At 62.6% G+C, this 19772-nt stretch overlaps 4 protein-coding genes across 9 annotated transcripts; all 4 read right to left on the bottom strand.

Annotated features, from left to right (window-relative positions):
• Positions 1-24: 24 nt before the first annotated feature.
• Positions 25-1794, bottom strand: LOC146543073 (dynein axonemal heavy chain 17-like). Its single transcript, XM_085240478.1, is given in 4 exon segments — positions 25-264; positions 427-573; positions 680-1474; positions 1645-1794. Coding segments are annotated over 4 exon segments (1332 nt in total).
• Positions 1795-1972: 178 nt separating this feature from the next.
• LOC146543074 (dynein axonemal heavy chain 17-like) lies at positions 1973-3672 on the bottom strand. The gene is given in 7 exon segments (XM_085240479.1): positions 1973-2197; positions 2309-2434; positions 2524-2609; positions 2690-2789; positions 2856-3217; positions 3220-3504; positions 3591-3672. Coding segments are annotated over 7 exon segments (1266 nt in total).
• On the bottom strand, positions 3634-4410 carry LOC146543075 (dynein axonemal heavy chain 17-like). The gene has a single exon (XM_085240467.1). The coding sequence runs from the start codon at positions 4368-4370 to the stop codon at positions 3939-3941; it is 432 nt and encodes a 143-aa protein (XP_085096593.1). The 5' UTR covers positions 4371-4410; the 3' UTR covers positions 3634-3938.
• Positions 4411-5010: 600 nt separating this feature from the next.
• On the bottom strand, positions 5011-19748 carry CYTH1 (cytohesin 1). Of its 6 annotated transcripts, none has more exons than XM_085240428.1 (13): positions 19611-19748; positions 12864-12946; positions 11895-11959; positions 11089-11155; positions 10832-10950; positions 10447-10527; positions 10225-10337; positions 10004-10152; positions 9815-9926; positions 6983-7059; positions 6663-6734; positions 6255-6409; positions 5011-6131 (listed from the first exon to the last, which is right to left on the bottom strand). In XM_085240428.1, the coding sequence occupies exons 1-13, from the start codon at positions 19630-19632 to the stop codon at positions 6053-6055; spliced, it is 1194 nt and encodes a 397-aa protein (XP_085096554.1). In that variant the 5' UTR covers positions 19633-19748; the 3' UTR covers positions 5011-6052. The 6 variants fall into 6 exon arrangements, with proteins under 6 accessions (XP_085096554.1, XP_085096555.1, XP_085096553.1 ...); XM_085240429.1 differs by lacking the exon at positions 19611-19748 and adding an exon at positions 16938-19117; XM_085240427.1 differs by lacking the exon at positions 19611-19748 and adding an exon at positions 16424-16445.
• Positions 19749-19772: the final 24 nt, after the last annotated feature.

Here is a 19772-nt window from a genome sequence, read left to right on the forward strand (position 1 = left end):
GGAGGAAAATGCAGATGACACGGCTCAGGTAGATCTGGGTGGAGGTGAGTGGGGCAGGAATGTGCAGGAAGGGGAATGGCGTTTTGGGCACGGAGATGGGGGACGCTCCCCCCTGGACCCACAGCTCCCATCTGCAGGGCCTGTGTCACTCATACCGTCGTGGTGCCAGCACAGGGTCTGCTCTGCAGTGGCCAGACGGCCGTCGATGGCCTCCAGCTCCGCTGCCACCAGTGGGAGCTCCACGGGCAGCGCCGTCTGCTTCACCTGCAGGAGGGCCAGCCCTGTGGTCACCAGGGTATGGAGGGACCGCAGGCTCTTAGACCTGTCCATAGGTACTCCCACCTCCCCAAGAGCCCCCCAGAACCCGACTGGCACTCAGCAGGGCAGCACTTGGGGCACGGACCAGCACCAACCCCAACCACTTGCCTTGTTGTACCAGCCTGTCATGAGGTCCAGGTTGTCCACAAACTTCTGTAAAGTCTCTTTCTGTGCAAAGAGTTTCTCGGCACCGACTGGGATGTCCTTCTGCTTCTGGAAGCCCAGGTACTTCACCTCCCGCAGGACAGCAATGAGCTGCAAGAATACACCATGGGGGGGGACAGTGGTTGTTAGGAAAACGCAAAATGTTTGGTGGTATGTAAGACCAGTCTGCATCCAAGTGCATCACTGCTGGCATCACCTTCCTGTTGAAGTTTACGCTGATGAGGGAGGAATTGGGGTCCCTGTAGATCAGGGGCTGCTCCAGGTGGAAGAGGCAGTCCTGGTCAGCCCCGCTCGCCCATACTGCGTACACCTGCTCACAGTAGCCCTGTAGAAGCTCCATCATTTCTTCATACTTCCCAGACACCAGTGTGGCCTCAGGGCTGGTCATCGCACTGTCAGAGGCACAGCAGACACAGCTGCCATAGCTGGGACATATCCTGCCCCACATCCCCATAGCGCTGGGGCTGAGTCTCACGTACGGGTGGTTGATGGCAAAGAGCTCCTGGTGCGTCCCCTGCAGCCTCTGCTGCAGCTCCAGCGCCCACTGCAGCTGCCCGGCCACCGGAGGCATGTTGGTATGCACAGGGACAGCAGCACCAGCACGTGTGCATGTGTCAAACAGTCGCTTCATATCGTCCAGCTCAGCACTGAATGTGGCCAGCAGCGCCGAGCACTGAGGGGACACAGCGGCACGGAGCAGCGGGCGCTCCAGCAGAGAGGAGAACATGTGCACCAGCTGAGGGGGGAGGACACGTGCACCAGCTGAGGGCGAGGAATGTGCTCCTCCCGTACCCACGGCACCGCTGTGGGTCTGAGTGCCAGCAGCACCCAGTGCCCACCCTCACCCGTGGGTTTCCCCGTGGGCACCACGCACCTTCACGGCCGACCTCAGGCTGTTGCAGTCACCAAAGCCCTGGCACAGGATGGTGGCCATCCGCCTGTCCAGGTCCTGAATCTTGCTCTGGAACTCCGTAAAATCCTGGTTCAATTGCTGCCAATGACAAGGCGGTGCTCAGAGCAGGCTCAGCACCAGTAGCTCCAGGAGGGTTCACTCAGCCCCAGAGCCTGTGGTCATCACCAGCGCCAGCACAAAGATGATGATTTTACATGCAAACTTCCAGCAAGAGGTGATGCAAACTTTCCATCCCAGCACCCACTCACCTCATCCTCGGGATCCAAGGGATCATATTTACAATCAGCAAATTCCTTGGTGAGCTCGGAGACCTCCTCATAGATCTGCAGCACCTGGTGCCCCAGGATGTTCCCCCTCACCCCACCCAGCTCTGCTTTCTCCAGCTTCAAGAACTCCATGGCCGTCTCATACAGCTCCTGCCAAGCAGAAGCAAGTGCTGCATTTTGCATCCATGTTCCCATCTCTGTGCCCACAGTGCTGCATTCTCACCTCAATGGTCCTCAGCCGGTGCAGGAAGGCATCCAACCTCCTGAAGACGAGGGAGCGAGGGAACTCCCAGAGCTGTGGCTCCTTCTCCTAGGGAGGGATGAGGCTGTCAGTACAGTAGGGTGGGGGAAGACGGACCCACACCATCCCCACACGTGCCGTGAACAAGGAGGGCAGCACGTCAGAACAGCAGTGGTCGTAGGACTGGAAGAACTTCTCGATGGTGGAAATGCTCAACTTGATGTTCTCCAAGGTCTCGTCGAGCTCTCCTTGCAGCCCCTTCATCACTTCCTCGGGACTCAGGAAATTTCGGGTCTAGGATGGAAAAAAGCCACAGTGGGCAGGGGAGCCCCTGTAGCAGCTGGTGATTCCCTGCAGCCCAGCACACCAGGCAGGAGACTCTGCTCCCTGAGCCACCCCCCGTACCATCTCAATGAGGAGGTTGCAGATCTCCTGCAGGATGACGATGACGTGGGACGGAGTGTTGTAGTGCTCAGAGTGCACCCAGGTGAGGCAGACGGTGTACAGCACTCTGTCAATGTATGGCTGCAGCTGTGGGAGCAGAGCCCTGTCAGCATGGGGACACAGCAATGCTGTGCCAGGGGTGGGCACAGTGCTGTTTTCCTCCACCTGGAACTCACCTGGAAGTACTCTGTCTGCTCCATCTCTTCCAGTAGGATCTGCAGCGGCTGAAGGTAGAGGCTGATGTTGTTGGCTTCCTGCAAGCCTGGCACAGGTGAGAAATGGCGTGGGCACCTGGGATGCCTCGTGCAAATACTGGAGCTCACACATCACCCAGAGCCTCACCTGCACTGACATCCCTGAACATGGCCTGCAGTGCCGGCCAGTAGCAGCTGTCAGCCTTCTCCAGGATCTCAGCCAGGGCCGTCACCCGCGGTGAGAGCAGCTGTGGGGGATGCACAGTTGAGCTTGGGTGGGGAACACAGCCTGGCCACCCCCGGCACGGCCGTACCTGTTCGTTGATGCACTGCAGGTGGAGGCTCCTGGTGCGCCAGAACTCAAACTCTGCCCTGGGCAGAGGGTGCAGCCCTTCCAGCAGCGGCTGTGCCGAGTCCTTGCTCAGGATTTCCCTGATCTGGTGAGACCAGTCGATGACGATTGTCTCGATGGAGTGCAGCATGGAATTGTCCACCGGCTCCTCCAGGCTGGAGGACAGCTGGGTTACAGCCCCAAACAGCCCCAGGAGCCCCACAGTCATCCCCAGCCCTGCCCGCTGTGGGGCAGCCGCTCCCAGGGCCCTGGTGCACAACCCTGCTGCCAGATGCCTGCCGTCCATCTGAACAGAGCGCAGGTCAGCGTGGGCGGCACAGGGTCAGGAAAGAGCCATCCCCATTCCCACCGCTGCATGCAGCAGCTCTCAGTCCTCCCCAGCACCCACCACTCCAGCACCGTGCGGGTCCCATTGTGGTCATCCAGGTGCTCAGGCATTGGCAGCAGTGGTTTCCCCTGGATCTTGCCGCCCATCACAAACATGTCGTTCCTCAGCCTGTGGGCACGGCGTGCGATGTCCTCTGCCACCACACCAGGACAGCTTGCCAGGTGCTCCTCACTCAGCAGCAAGGAGCACACGACCTGGGGGACACAGCATCCTGCTGAGCCTACTGCTCAGCGTGGGCACGACCTTGGTTGGGCTCTGAGGGATTCTTCTAATCCCAGCTCTGGGAGCAGCCCCTGCCCCGCACTGGGCTTTGGGTTCGTGTGGCTTGTGGCAATGAGTGCACAAAGTAGGGGGTCAGTGCACTGTTCGTTTGGGAAGAGGGATCCCACATAGAAATATGAAATGCCCTCTGACAATTCCCAGGTATGGGGAATTACAGTTTTTAAATAACACAGGGACCCAGGAGAGTCCCCTGCTTGTTTCTGACACCAGCTCTGTGTCCTGGTGGGGAACCTCGAAGTAGAATCAGAACGGCCTGGGTTGAAAAGGATCTCACCAACCATCAGACCAGGCTGCCCAGAGCCACATCCAGCCTGGCCTTGAATGCCTCCAGGATGTGGGCATCCACAGCCTCCTTGGGCAACCCCTTCCAGTGCGTCACCACCCTCTGTGTGATCCCATTAATGTCCCGCAGCTGCTTTCACGTCCACCTCCAATTCCAGCAGCAGGGAGCCCAGGGCCACCCACCTCCTCCACCACGGTGATCAGCTGCTCCACCGGCGAGGGGCTGATGTCCCCCACCAGCAGCGCAGCCCTGCAGTTCTCCGGGGTGATGTTTTCCTTCTTCCTCTTCACGAAGTAGGTGCCCTTGCCCTTGAGGGCAGGGGGGAAGCAGGCGGACGCCTGGAGCTGCCCGGCGGGGCTCAGCGCCAGCACCAGCTCCGGCACGTCCTGCTGCCTGAAGAACTCGTCCAGCACGGCTCTGGCCTCCTCGCTGCCCTCGAACTTGTTCCACTTGTCCGGCCGGAGCTGCAGCAGCTGCATGGTGAAGCTCTCAAGGAAGCTCCATCGCTCGTCCGGGGCTGACATCCCGGCGGCACCGCGCTCGGCCGCGGATCCCAACGCCTGCGGTGCGCACAGCCCCGCTCAGCGCTGCTGCCCGGACCCCCCGCCCCCCCCAGCTGCCCTCAGCTGCCCTCAGCTTTCTCTCGCCGCATCCCTGCAGAGAGCTGCCGGCCCCGCCCCTTCCCAAAACAACACCCCCCAGGCTCCCACCCTGCCCTATCCCCCCCCCGTCCTGTCACCCACCCCGCCCCATCCCTCCTGCCCCGTCCCTGTCGCACCCGCAGCCCTCCGACAGCCTCCAGCCACCTTCCGCAGCCCTACGAGCACCGGCTCCAACTGACAACGGCTGCAGCCCCAACGGACGCCGGCACCAGCCCCAAACCGACGCCGGCTGCGGCCCAACTGCCTCAGAAGCGCGGGGCTGCCCCAGTACCCCCGGCTGCCGTCGGGAGGGGCTGATTGCTCTCCTACCCCAGCTGGACGCAGCCCCCGTGAGCCGTGATGGGGACCAGGAGCCGCAACCCCCCGTCGCCCCGCTGTCCCCCAAAGGGCGGCACGAAGAAGCGACCCCCAGCCCACAGCAGCAGGAGCCGTCCTGCCCCTCGGACCTGGAGTGGGAGGTTGCACGGCCCAGACCTCCGCACAAAGCCCAGGAAGACACGAGTGAGCGCAGTTCGGTGTTTATTGGCTGCAGATCCTCAGCAGTTTACAAGGCCAGTGGCAAAAAAAAAAAAAAAAAAAAAAAAAAAAAAAAAAAAAAAAGGAATACAAAATCCTGCCACACCGCGCCCTCCAAAGAGACCTCTGCACAGAACCCCAACATACAAAATAATCTAAAAGGAGAAAACTATACAGGAATATTTACACCTCTGATAAATAGACTAATACTGATCCAGGTGCCTCTCCGGACCTGTGCGTGTGGCTGGGGAATGGGATGGCCGCGGTGCTCGTGGGGCAGAGGCGTGGGGCCACATCCTGATTGCAGCCATCCTTGGTGCAGTCTTGCCTGGGAACGGGGGCTCACGATGGCCGTCCCAACCCAGCACCAAGGGGCTCATGGCTGCAGGATGTGGCAAGGCAGCACCAGCCTGGTGCCATCGGACTGCAGCCTCACCCAGCTCTGGCACCTCACGGCTGGGGAGGGCACCCCAAGCCCGCTACAACGAGGGCCAGGAGTGCTGCCACTGTCCCAGGGCTGCCCCATGCCTCCAGCACCCCACAGCCACCAGCCTTCTCCTCCAGGATGGGACACCTCAAGTGCTTCAGGACACGAGTGCTGGGACCCAGAAGCATGTCCCCAACATGGGGGTCCCTGGATTCCCTCTGGTCTGGCTCTTATTCTGGCCATTGGCTGCAGCTCAATGCTGCCCAGGGCTGGAAGCTGTTCAGGGGGAGCTCAGCAAGGGAATGCTGGACAAGCATTGGGCTGCCAAAGTGGGAAGGGAGAGTGATGTGCACAGGTGGCACTTCCCATCCCACAGCCAACCCCAGGACTGTGAGCAGGGGAATCCCAGCTGCAGTCTGGAGCTGTCTGGAAGTGAGGTGGCAATGGCACCGAGACGCCCTTGCTCCCTCCCTCCCCCCACGGTAAAGAAACTGCAAAGCTGAAGCTGGGTCCTGGCACCAGGGCCGTGCTGAGCCCCAGCCCCGCAGCCGTGGGGATGGGAGGTACGGTGCTGCCAGGGCACAGCGGCCTCGCCGGGCTGCTAATGCCTCTTGGTGGAGGACACCTTCTTCTTCCTGGCAGCCAGCATCTCGTAGAATGGGTCCCGGCTGATGGCTGCCCTGGTGGAGGAGCACGGCGAGTGTCAGCCAGCAGCTGTCAGCCCCCCTTTGCACCCCATGGGAAGCCCTATCCCCCCACCACTCCCTACCCTGAGAGCAGGGGGTGGCCCCCAGAGCACTCACTTGATGCACTTGATCCACTCCTCCTTCTCCTCAGGCGTGGGGGCTGAGATGCGGTACACGGTGTGGTTGCCCTCCACCACCCGCCCGTCCGCCTCCGTCTTGCACGCCTTGATTACCTGGTCCTTGTTGTCTGGGATGTAGAGCTCAAAGCAGTTCTGCAGGGAGGAACCCCTTCAGACACAGCCCCCACACCGAGGGCAGCGGGGCACCCCGGGTTGGGGGGGATGATGCAGAGCAGTGGGGCTGCAGATGTTCCCAGCACACCCAACTCAGCAGGATGAGGACATGTTGTGACATCACCCCATAGCTGTGCCCTGCCACCACCCTGCCATCACAGCAGGGCCCTCTGGCTCTCCCTGTCCCACCCTCCCCAGGTGCCCCTCCAGCCTCCCAGGATCCTGCACTCACAGGCTTCTTGGAGTCCTCCACCTCACGGATGCTCAGGTTCTCCAGGGGGATGATGCCACGTGGCTCTTTATCCTTATGGGGCCAAGCAGAGATTTTCATTAAAGACACCTCCAACCCCTTCCCAGTGCACCATAGGAAGGGTTGAGCGCTTCCAGCACTCCATCCAACACTCGCTGTGCAGAGGCTGCCAGCACTGCCCAGCCCCATGTCTGCATCCCACACCCCTAGGGCCATGGGCACGGTGCAGGGCACACCACCCCCCCCGGAGGTCCCCAGCCCGCACCCGCCGCTCTGCCCCAACCCCCGCTCAGGTCACTGACCGTCGTGTATTCAAAGTAGTAAAGGCAGTTGTCCGTCAGGATGAACCAGCGCCGCTTCCACGTCTTCACCCTTCCTCCTGGGAGCAGAGAGAGGCGGTTGGGGCAGCCCTGGTGCTGCTGCACGGCACGGCACGGCAGCGCTGCAGCCCACGCGGACGCACACAGACAAGCAGAGGCAGGCAGCCCACAGCGGCAGGCAGCACACAGCACGCCGGCAGCGCGCGAGCATGAGCGGAAAGCAGACGGATGAGGATGGAGACAGAGGGCGGTGGGAGGGCAGGGATGGGAGCGCTGCTGTGCCTGTTTGCACCAAAAAAAACACTGAGGTGCGGGCAGAAGGTGCCGCAGCACAGAGGGGCTGCGGGCCGGAGCCAGCTCTGCAGCACAGCCCAATGCCAAGGCAAGGCAGAGCTCAGCGCTGCAGCATGCAAACTTTGGCCGGAGAGAGTTCTACACCCACCACTGCTAAGGCAGAGCACTCCCCCCAGGCTCACAGAGTGCTGCAGTGCTGGGCCTGGCTCTGCCCTCACACCCCCAGCACGCTCCAGGCACTAGCTGCTCTGCTCAGCGCTGTGCTATGGGTGCCCAGCCATGCTGCCCAGGGTGGGCACGAAGAAGCAATGTGTGCGCAAAGGGAATGTGCTCATTTCTTCTCCCTGTGTCCGGCTCTGCAGGGAGATCCCTGCCTCACATCCCCCCATGCCACCCTACTGCCCACCCATTAACCCGACCACAGTCAGTGCCCGCTCCTGGGAAAGGCTCCACACCCCATTCCCCGCCCCAAAGCCAGGCCGGGGCTGGCATTTCCCAATAAAGCCCTCCCTCTCCTACTCACCTTGAACCAAGCCCACCCCACAGTCCAAGGCTCGATGCTCTCCAGCCCCCACCTCAAGAAACTCCAGCTCTCCCCAGGCCCTCCTTGCAGGCTACAGCCTCACCAGGTGACAACATGCCAGGGCTCTGGAGGAGGAACCGTGTGGCACCGAGAGCCAGCACAGCCCTGGGGCTGGCCAGAGTGAGGGGCCAGCGCTGCCCAGCTGGGCTCTGTGCTCCCACAGGCTGAGCCAGGGCAGCGCCTGTGCCCAGCACCAGGACAGCCATGAGCTCCAGCATGTTTGTGCACAGAACTCTGCGCACAAACTCCCACCTGCTCCCTGCACCCAGCCAGCTCCAGGCACGCAGGCTGGGCCCTTCCTGGATGCCCTGAAACACCACAATCCCAGCCCCATCCCTCATGGTACTGGATGCAACGACCAGTTGTGGATGGGTCTGAGGGCACACCAGCATCTGGGTGAACAGTGGTCACTGCCCCGTTTGTCCTCAAGATGGGACTGAGGGCAGCAGAGGGGACCGGGAGGCCTCGGGAGCGTTCAGCATCGGAGGGACCAGCAGCCACGTCCCTGCCCTGGTGGCTGCGGGTGTGGGACTGTCCCCTGCAGGCAAGGTCCCCCCGGGCAGTGCGGTGGTTAGCAGCAGCAGCAATGAGACTAATCGCCAGCAATTAAAAACGAAAAGGAAACAAAGCCCCAGAGGCATGAGCAGAGCAGGGGATAGGGGTACGTACCTCCTGGAGTTGGGGGCAAGGAAAGGAAGAGCCAAAATCATGGAAACATACAAATGAGGGAAAAAAGAAAATTAAAAAAAAAAAATAAAGGAAAAAAAAATAAAAAATAAAAAAGAGGAAACCCCGAAGAACCCCCCTCGCCCCGCACAGAGCCATGTGTGTCAGCGGGACAGGGCTATAGATGGGGAGCTTTGAGGGGACGGGCCAGCGGCACCGCCACGGGGATAATGTGCCCTGGCTCTGTGGCTGTCCCCCCCCCCCCACCTCTTGCCCACGGCCCCAAGGGGGCTCAATGGTGCTGGGGCTCTGCTACACTGCTGGTGTCCCTGGCTCTGAGCAGCCCTGACCCTCATGCTATAGGACCCTTCCACCAGCAGAGCGCTGGGATCAATGGGGACACAAGAGGTAGGGGCCAAGGGTTCTTCATGGCCCCCCGTGTCCCACCCCAAAGCTGGGGAGCAGTTGGCACTTTGTTCAGTGCCCAGGCAGGGCTCTGTGCCGGTCATTGCACAGAAAGGGATAAGGTCCTGATCCCATCTCACAGGGGTGGCAACAGAGCAAAAACTCCCCCCAGTGAGAGGACAGAGCCCCAACTTCAGCAAGAGCCCAGGGAAAGGCCCTGCAGCCCCTGCTCCTGCCAGCACCCCCCCTCCTCGCTCAACCCGGGCAGAGGTCCCCAGGAGGTGCCGAGATGAGAAGCTGCAGGAGCCAGGGTGTGGGGCAGGCTCGTGTCTGTGAGCGCTGGGCTGTGCAGCGGGGATGCCATGCACGCTGCCTGCATGTGGAGCCAGGATGCAGAGGTGATAATGCTGTGGGAAGGTGAGGCAGGGACCACTCTGAGGCATGGAAGGGGACACGCAGCCCGGGGGCAGCTCGCCGTTCACTCCCTGGGGCTCCAATAGGACCCTGCTGTGCCCCAGTGCTGTGCAGAGCCCCCCAGCTCTGTGCTCTGACACCAGAGCCCGGTACCAGCTCAGCACAGCAGCCTCGAGGCAGAATCCCTCTGGGAGCCCACGTGGCTGCAGCAAAGGGTCTCTCCAGCAGCAGCTCTGCTCCTGCTGCTCAGTGCGAGGCCGATGGAGGGACAGAGGTAAGGACACTGTCCATGAGGGCTGTGCTCGTGGCTGCAGCCCCTCATCCCTTGGCAGGGCTGTGCTCCACAGAGCCAGATGCAGGCAGTCTGTGGGCATCACACTCGTGGTTCAGCCCAGTCCCTGAGGCAGAGCTCACCCTGCCCAGGCTGCACCCATCTGGTTGCCAGCACTCACCCAGCTTCAGCAGCCAGCCCTCCCGGTCGGGGTTGAAGAAGGTGTGAGTGAGGTCATTGCCATCATCCTCCGGGATTTTGAAGGGTTCATTCTTGATGCTCTCATAGAGATTCTGGTACAACCATACACGGTGTCACCTCTGTGAGCCCGCTGTGCCCCAGCCATGAACCCCTGCATCCCATCCCTTACCCGCAGCAGCTCCTCAGGCAGGTCCCCCCCATCGTTGATGCCACGGTTCATGGCAATAAAGCGCTCTGCTGTGGGTTTGTCCTTGACGTTGGGGTTGTGCAGGCTGGTATTCAGCATGATGATAGCGAAGGAGAGCACATAGCAGGTGTCTGTGGGGACAGAGGGGATGGTCAGGTGCAAGGCAGGGCATGGAGCTGGGCACAGGGCCGGAGTGTGCTCACCAGTGGACTGGAAGACGCCGGGGTTGCACTGGCAGTACCGCTGTGCAAAGGCCTCCATCATCCGATCGATCTTCTGTGCCTCTCCTGGCAGCCGAAAGCTCCACAGGAACTGCCTGAGGACAGCAGGCACAGCACTGCTTTGGGGCTCTGTGCACCCTTCAGCCCTCAGGGCCCTGCAGGGCACACAGCTCACAGTCCAGCCCCGCTCGGTCCCCAGCTCACCGCAGTGCCTGGACGAGGTTGAGGTCCGTGAACTCGTGCAGCTCCACGAAGGCATGCAGGACTTGGATGTTGAACTCGTCCCTGCAGGAACAAAGCCAGAGCATGAGGTGTGTGTGATCAGCTGATCCTGTGACTGCCGTGCGGCCCCCAGCCCCGCTCTCTGCTCTCTGCTCCTCTCAGGGTAGGGAACTTGTGGCTATGGGCCATCCTACAGCCTAGTTTGTGCACAGCAGCCCCTCCAAGAGCCCAGACACAGACCCTGACAGTCAGCAAGGGGCCAGAGTCTGACGTCTTGCTGGGGACCCTGGAACCAACCCAGCAGCACCCTACAAGGGTTGCACCATCTCCTCCTGCACAGGACCGAGCTGCTCCAGGCCTTGCATACCTCTCACCCAGGTAGTCCCCAATGGCTGTCTTGTTGAGGCCCTCTCCCTTGTAAAGGAACTGAGCGATATCCTCACACGTGTTCTTCAGCAAGTCGTTTTCAATCAGGAACTGGATGCCCTGGAGCAGAGCAAGAGGCATTGCTTTGGGTCATGCTTCCAACCCCCATTCCATTCCCTGTTCCTGGCTCTGCTCGGCTCAGCACCCAGACCACAGTGTGCAGCACACCCTGCCGAGCCTGGTGCCAGTCCCCAGTACCTTCTTGGGATCCATGTTGAACTTCTTCCTGCCCATTGCCACCTGCTTGTTTCTCTGCATGTTTTTCCTGCAGGACATAAAACATCAAAGAGAGTCATAGAAAAGTTTGAGTAGGAAAGGTCATAAAAAATCACCCAGTTCCAATCCAGGCTGGAATTGTCCCCCACCAGACCAGGCTGCCCAGGACCCCATGCAGCCTGGCCTCGGGTACCTCCAGGGATGGGACACCCTCAACCTGTGCTAGAGAACTGCCCAGAGAAGTTCAGGAACCCTGGTTTCCTCCTCCCAGCCTCTTGCCCCATGTAGATGTGACCAGAAGCAGAGCTCCTCAACCCATGACAGGCTCCCCAGCACCAAACTGGGCACAACCTGCACAACCTGGGGAAAATGCAACACCTGGCACTCAGCTCCTCTCTTGCTCCACTCTGATGCTGCCAGGCCTTGAGTATGGAGCTGCCCTGGGTTTGCACCGTGCAGACCATTCCAGCAGCCTCCTCTGCCTGTGGAGGGGCAGCCTGGCACTGCAGTGGGGCTGTGGGGACAATGTGAGGGCAATTGGAAATGATACAGCGAGTCAACCTCCCCCCAGGATCCTCCTAATCCCATGCTGGCACTGCTTGCGCCAGCCCAGAATAACAAAGTCTGTCAGTCTCTGTGGCCAGACAGGGGATGAGCCTTGGAAAAACAGACTTCTGGAGGAACAATTCAGTCTGGGATCCTGCAACTGCACTGAGGAATTAGAAGTGCCTGGGAAAGCCACATACAGCAGCACCCATGGGACAGGCCAGCAGCACAGCACGGCTCACCTCTCCTCCGTGGAGCCCAGGTTCTCGATCTCATTCGTCACTTCTGCGATCTCATCTTTCAGCCGCTGAGTGGAGAGAGCACACAGTGAGCCAGGGGCTGCCTTCTTCCCACCCCCAGGTGCCCAGGAAAATGCAGGGCACCCCACAGACTGAGGTGGGGCTGGTGCCAGCCCTAGAGCTACTCCCCCCAGAGGACCCAGACCCCTACATCTCCCCGTGAGTGCCGTCCTGGGGCTGAAGCAGCTCCTGGGGCACTGGACAGAGGGGAACCGATTGCACCCCGCTGCTAATCTCCCTGCAGCACTGCCACACTCTGTGCATGCAGGAAGGAAGAGATTCAGAGGTTAACAAAATCACCCCTAATCCCTTTAGATCATACCCAGCATATGGCAGTAATTAGCCTGTGCTGCCTTAATCAGGGACATGACGGATGAGCGTCCCAGATGAGCGCTGACCTCACAGCCACTCGCCAGGGCAATGCCCTGGCCCAGAAGCACAGTCTCTGCCTGTGCCAGGGGGGTGGCACAGGAGATGTCAACGCCTGGGCCACAGGATAGAGTGCAATCTGGAGCTCTTCCCTGCAGGGCTAACCCTGCCACGGATGGGGCAGCAAATCATGGGGTCCTGAAGCAGCTGCTGACCCCCTGGGCCCAGCTCTCCCTGCCTTGCATTCCCAGCAGCTCCAATTTTCTGCCCCAGAAATTCCACTAAAGTCTTTGCAAGCAGCAAGGAGCAGGAGCTGGCAACGAAAGGGGACAGGGGACAGGAGAACAGTGCCAGACCACAGCTCCTGCACGGGCACTGCAGCTGTGGGGCAGCCCCATCCAAAGCAGCCTCTTCTCCTTCCTTCTCTCCTCCTAGAAGTGAGGTGAGGGTCCCAGGACGGGGTTGGGCTCAAGCAAGAGGCCTCATCTGGGTCAGCCAGGGATGGGGATGAAGGCGTTCACGCAGCAGCCCTGAGTGCCATACCTGAATGTCAGCCAGCAGCTCCTGCTTGCGGCGGCGGATGTTTTCCAGCTCCTGGCACTCCTCTGGGGTCAGGTCACTGGGCACTGTGAGGGACAAGGACAGCACAGGGGATCACCCTCATGCCAGGCTCCTGCCAGCAGCTGGCATGTGGTGCTACTGAAGGATCTGGTGAGCCCTGGCCCTGCACACGGCCAAGTGCTGCCAGTGGCACGCAAGGAATGCGATGGACACTGTGCTCCCCAGCTGGGCAGCGGCTGTGGGGGGAGCCTGGCCCCACAGATTCCTGCTGATTTAGGCTGAGGCAGTAAGCTCTGGCCCAGCCTCTGGTGCCACCACAGCCTCTAACCCCTGTGCTCACTGGAGCCATGGCACCACAGAGCTGGGAGGATGCCCTGCCCCTCGAGTGGCACTGCCGGCAGCTCCCGCTCGGCCCCATGCTTCTTCCTCCATTCCACCTCAGCTGATCCCAGCCCTGCAGCCCCCACAGGGACCCAAAGCCGCAATGGATGAGCCCCGGAGAAAGCTGGCTCCGGGCCGTCCTCGGTGCCTCCTCCGTGCTGAATGCACCCTCCTGAATGGAGGTGAGAGCCAACGCACCCCAACACGCATCACTGCACGGGGTGACACCTGGCTGCCTTGCTTTACCCATAGCAGCCGGGGCTGAACCACATGCTCCATCGCCCTTCCCTCACACTGCAGCTCAGGGGTGACATTCCTGCTGCTCTCCAGCGCATGACCTCCCGCTCCGCACTTACGTGGCACCCGCTGCTCCTGTTCCCAAGGTCACTCTAGCAGTGTCACTCCCCACCTACCCCTGCCCTACCATTGCCTTCCGGCTCACATCCTACAACACGGCCATGACCAAAACCCCGAGATCGGTGCCTGCAGAGCTCTTGCCACAAAGCACCTCAGGTCACCCTTCCCCCACCTACCCCCAGGTGCCACCACAGTCCCCAGGTCCCCACTGCCCCCTCCATTCCACCCTGCGCTGTCCCATGTCCAGCTCAGCCCGGTGCTCCTTGGGGGCCAACAGCCAGGACCCTCCATCCCCTCTCTCACACCCCAGCACCGTTTGCTCTCTCCAGCGCCGTCCCCAGTGCTGTTCCCCCCTCCTCGCCAGGGCTCGCAGTGCCTCTGGGGTGGCTGCGCTCACACGAACCGAATGTCCCAGCTCAGCACTTTCCTCACTCCGCTCACGTTCCCTGCCGAGGTTCCTCCTTTAGAGAAATCCCCTCTGCAAAGGTCAGCAGCAGCCTCGGCTTGCGACACAATCCCTCTGGACTCGACGGAATACTTCCCAATATTTCCAGCCTCAGATGCCCGAGTTACAGCACCAGGTTCTGAACTATCTATGCCCAGAACGCAGGAGGCACTGCTCCGTGGGCTGCTCAAACCCTCCCCAGCACTGGAATGGAGTCGGTCCCACTGGAGCACGGCCCCTCCGGTCCGGCTGTGTCCAGCACCCTGCAGGATGTGGCTTGCTGGGAGCTGCAGTGTGAGGCCGTGTGGGAGGTGAAATTCAGTGCCAGACCGCAGTCCCCCCAGGCCTGCAGAGGGTGGGTGGACAGGTGGGAGGCTGCAGCAGCGATAGAGCGGTGCTGGCACACGGTAGGTGCAGAGAGCCCTGGGGGAAAGCTGCCTCTGCCCACCTCTGGGCAGTGTGGGCAGGGGGCTCGGAGGGACTCGTAGCAGCCACAAAGCCCAGCCCCCCTCACCCCCCCCAACCAGCCTGCCTGCTGCTGTGCTGGGAGAGCACTCGTGACATGGCCCAGCCGTGTCAGCAGCAGCAGGAGGAAGAGAAACCCCAGACGCAGAGCTTTTTTCAGCAAAGGACGCAGGCGTTAACCCTTCCGTGGCGCCGAGTGGAGCTGCAGCAGCCTCTGAGCCTCAGCCCTGCACAGGGCTGTAAGCGGGGGGCTGAAGCAGAGCACCAAGTCCAGCAACCACACCAGGCTGTCATCCCAGGCTGCCATGCTGGGAGCAAGGATTTCCAGCACAAACCAGAAAGCAGCAATAACTGTGTGCCATCCCCAAAGCTCTGCAGAGCAATGCAGGGGAGCAGCTGCCTCACCCCCAGGGCAGCGAGGGGAATGGCAAGGCTCTGTCCTGGCTGCAAGGAACAGGAGCACATACCTCGCTCACACGGTGCCCTGAACAGACACAAAGCCCCTCCGCATCGCACTCAGCCCCACCTGCCTCCTTCCCACCCGCTGCCCCACGCAGGCCGCTGGCTGCTCACCGCCGCCCTGCACCCCGAGGACCATCCTGCCGGGCCGCGTCCCGCTGCCCACGTCCGCACAGCGCTGCAGAGGTGCTGCCCTTTGGGGTGCCGACAGCTGCCCCCTCCCAGCGCTTCCCGGGTGAGTCAGGGCAGCGCCGGGCCAATGAGCTCCGTGCCGTGCCAGGCGTCATCGCGGCCTTGCCGGGAGCTGGCACCAGCAACGCCCGGTTCCTGTGCAGCCAGAGCCCCGCACCCCCTCCTCGGCCCCCAGGGTCGCTGCCGCCCACCCATCCTTGCAGGCACTGGAGCCGGCCCGGCCCTTCCTTCCTCGGGGGCTGCCAGGATGCATGCGGCTCAGCACGTCCCGAGCTCGGGGTGGTGACGCCGGGGACCCCTCTCCCACCCCAGCCGGGGCCCCTACCCTGCCCTGAAGATCTGGCGCTGCCCAGCCGTACCCCCCCAGTTGTGGGTTCAGGGCCTGCGTGGGCTGTAAGGGCCGCCACCTGCTCTCATCCCCCGCAATGGTGCTGTGCCTGCAGCAGCAGAGCCCTCGGCAAGGCCCTGTCCCGCTGCAGCTGCCTGGAGAGACCACAAGAGCTCTGCCACATTGACTCAGCTAAATCCTGCTCCACGGCATGATGGAAAAACAGCATCCAGAGCGCTGGCTGCAGGGATCTCCCAGGAAAGCCCAGGGAAGAAAGGCCTAAAAAAAGGCTCACATTGGCCTTTCAGCTGAACGCTGTGCTGCGGGGCAACAGCCCTCCTGCTGCACAGCTCCTGCACAAGCAGAGCTGAAGACTGCAGGGACACCCCAGCCCAGGGCATGGGCTGCTGACCTCAGAGCATTGCCTGTGGGCTCTAATGTGGGGCTCCTGCTGCACCCCACTGCTGGGGGGGGTGCTGAGGGGCCCCCAAGAAACTTCCTGCCCCCGCCCCAGTGCACCACATCCTGTTTTCACTATGCTGTGTGCACATCCTGGGTTGCGTCAGCCCTGTTCTTCCCCACAGACAGTTGAGGTGCGTCAGGAACATGGCTCAGGGACGGGCGGCTCCAAGATAGAATCCCCCACTCCTGCCTCACAGCTGAGAGCTGGCCGGGATTCTCAGCCCCTTGAAGCAGCCTTGCCTTCACACCTCATCTTCTGCACCCCTACCCCCAGTAGGGAACCTACCCCACTAGTTCCAGGCTCCTGCACCCCCTAAGCACAGAGCCCAGCCCAGTCACAGGGCTGGAGCACCTCAGGGGCACACAATGGAGCCACATCCACTCTCACAGAGCTATGCCTTCCTGCAGCCCCAGATGGGTGCCAGGAGTGCACCCCACATGCTCCTCACTTACTCTCCATTCCCAGGTCCCAGCTTGGGAGCAGGAGCCTGCAGACAGACAGCAGCAGCTCACAGGCACTGCCAGCCCACAGAGGCAGCTGTGACACAGCAGGCGTTGGGCAGCCCCAGCCAGGTTTTGCCTGGAGAACGTAGGCTGGAGCTGTGCTCACAGCCACGCATGCTCGCTCCTGCTCCGAGTGGGGCAGCAGCGAGGGCATCACCCACGGCAGCGCTGGGACAGGAGGGTGAGGGGCTGCTGGACTCGTCTCTGTGTGCTACGTGTACCCACTGTGCTCCCACAGGCTCCCCAGCACCCCATTCCAGCAATGTGGTGCAATACCAGCCGCACCCGCAGCCCAGGGCTTGTGGGGGCCCGAGCCTGGCAGCGCATGGGGGAAGGAGGCAGCAAGACGACTGGGACTCTCTGTGCCGCTGTCAGCACGAGCCATATGGAGCCAGAGCTACGGGCACCTCGTCTGCTAGGGGGACAGGGATGCTGCAGCGAGCAGAGGGCACGAAGCACCTACCTGCCGTGGTGGCCACGGAGGGGCAGAGGAAGGCCTGAAAGCTGGAGGCGCAGAGCTCGCTGACCGTCCCCATGCTGCACAGCGCCGGCTCCCCTGGGGCAGGCAGAGGGCAGGCGGGCACCACGCAGCAGCAGCAGCTCCCTGCAGCCGGGGCTGCCCCGGGTGTCCCCGCTCCTCCTGGAGCAGGATAAGGCGGCTCTGGCAGCGGGAGGCTCCAGCAGCAGGAGCCCACGCGCCGGCCCCAGCCAATCCCGCTCCGTGCCGGCACAGCAGCTGCTGGTGTTCCTGGGCACCGGCCGGCAGCTCAAAGCCACTTGGAGGACGTAGAGTTGGGAAGTTCCCAACAGCACCCCTGGCCTCAGGCTGCCTGCCCCCCGCCAGCCCCGGCACCCAGGCAGCTGATGGCGGGGTATTTTTAGAGCAGTTTTATCCCTCCGTATTAGAGCTTTAAGCATCAAGAGCCGCTGGTTGCGTAGCAACCTTCCCTGCATAAAAGGAAGGTGCATAAAGAGATACAACGGGCTGGAGCAGGCGTGGGGAGAGGGGTGCTGCCACAGCCCCCAGTTGTGGGGCACAGGGGAACACTGCTCCCCAGTACGGCACTGGGAGCGCAGAGCGGGCAGCCTGGAGCTGGAACACCATGGCTGTGCTGGAGACAATTCCCCAGGCCCTGGCAGCTCCTACATCAGGAGCTGGGGCTCTGACTGAGCTATTGGCCCCCGGCAGGGCTGGGGGCAGCATTCGGCCCCACCACACCCGGCCCCATCCTGTCAGCCCCACAGGCGCCGAGCGAGCCCAAACCGGACAGACAGCTCCTTCCCTTCCTCCAAGCAGGAGTGATTCCCCAGCGTGGGGCAAGTCCGTGAGTAACAAACTCCAGAGCCTGTCAGGGCATGAGGCCACGTCCTGCAGACGGCACCTGGGACATCTGGGTACTGACTGCTGCTGGGAGCCTGAGCTCTGCTCACGTGTACCAGGCAGCGCTGTGATGAGCTGGGATGGGAGAACTCCAAGGTGGGCAGGCAGTGCTCAGATGGGGAATGGACACAGGACCTTGAGGGATGCAGTGTTGGGCACAGGCAGGAGTTACCCAGGTGTCAGGAGCAGCTGTGGATGAGTAGGAAGGAGATGGGAACGGTTGCTCCCAGGGTTGCCAAGCACTCATCACCTCCACAACTGAGTTGCACTGCTTCCCCTTCCCCAGGAAGCAAAGCAACTGCTGCATCCTCCTCAGTGCAGAGGTGAAAGGTGTGAGGAGCTGCAGGGACACAGGGCCGGGCCAGAGGGAGCCTTTGCAGGAAGGGCAGCCATGAGCACTTGAAATGAGCTGCAACAATCACAGCTGCACCATCTGTGGCTCAGGCCCTGGCCTCTGTCTGCCCAAGAGCTGCCCTGAGAGTGGTGCAAGGCTGCTCTGCTTCTACCCTGCAGCCCCGGCTCTGGGCAGTGGGCACGGTGCTGTGCACCCGGAGCCACGGGTGGGCTGAAACAACAGCTCAGAGATGCGTGGCCCTGCTTGGGCCTCCGTACAATTTCTGTGTGTCAGCAGTGCTGCTCATCACGCTCTGCTCTGTCTACCTTGGCTAATGGCCTTTCTCACAACACTGCACGCTCCGAAGCCCCAATATCCCCACCCCACACTCCCTGAGCTCAGGCTGTCCCCAGTCCCACACTACCTGGGCTCCCGGTGAGCCGGAGCTCATCCCAGCCCCATGTCAGAGCTACACACCGAGCTTCACCCTCCCGTGTCCCCCCAGCGCCTGCTGCAGGGCTGAGCCTCCGAAGCGCCCCACTGTGCCCATCCTAAGGCACCTGCTGGGAGCTGCCCAGACAGCAGGGCTGGCAACGGGCTGCCCGCTCCCAGCCCACCCCGGCGCTGCCCCAGCTGCGGGCCCCCAGCACAAGCCGCTTTGCAGAGCCCGCATCAACCCCGCTTAGAGAAATCCCTTAATCCTCCAGGGCAGCGCCAGCGGTAATCCCTCGATGCTGAAGGATTACCCCAGGGCCGGGCCCAGCCCGGGACACAGCGCTGGGACAACGGCGGCGCACCGATGGTCCGATTCCGGACGGCACCGCGGGGACAGCCGGCCCGTGCCCGCCGTTCCGCTCCCGGCCGGGGCTGACGCCGGGGATGGCAGCGGCCCGGTCCGGGTGGGCACACAGCTGTGCCGCCAGCTGCTCCCTGCCGACACACACACACGGGAGGGGGGACGGGGAAGGGGGGGCCGCCACCTGCACGACCCCTGCACGGCCCCCTTCGTCGAGGCGGCGAAACAACGCGGTCAGAGGCGCTTCTCCCCGACGCCGGGAACGACCCGAGCCGAGCCCCGAAAAAACGCCGAAGCCAATCCCGAACGGCAGCGCCCGGTTCCGGAGCCGCCCGGGAAGGTTCCGAGGGGCGGCATCAGATCCCGCACGTCAGCCGAGCCCCGGTTCCGCCCGCACCGGACGCGGAGCCGCACCGAACGCCCCGCCCGCGCAGGGCCGCCTTATCGCCGCTCGCAGCCCGCACCACCGCCCCGCGGCCCGGCGCCGCCCGCAACGACCCGACCGCGGCCGCCCCGCAGCCCCCGGCCCGCAGCCCGCCCCGCCCGGCGCTGCCGCGGCCCCTCCCACCGCTCCCCCGGTGCCGGTCCCCCGCCCCGGTGCCCCCGGTGCCCCCCCCGCACTGACCGTAGCCGCCCTCCTCGTCCATGCCGCCTCCGTCGCTTCGGCCCCGCCCGCGTGACGGCGGCACCGAGGCCGCGGAGGGCGATGACACGTGACGCGGCGCAGGCGTGGCCAACGCAGACCCCTCCCCATTCCCATACATCGCCCCCCCGCCCCGCCCGCTGA

Source organism: Meleagris gallopavo, chromosome 20 (genome assembly GCF_905368555.1).
Source record: "Meleagris gallopavo chromosome 20, MGAL_WU_HG_1.1, whole genome shotgun sequence".
In the NCBI taxonomy this organism is placed as follows: domain Eukaryota; kingdom Metazoa; phylum Chordata; class Aves; order Galliformes; family Phasianidae; genus Meleagris; species Meleagris gallopavo.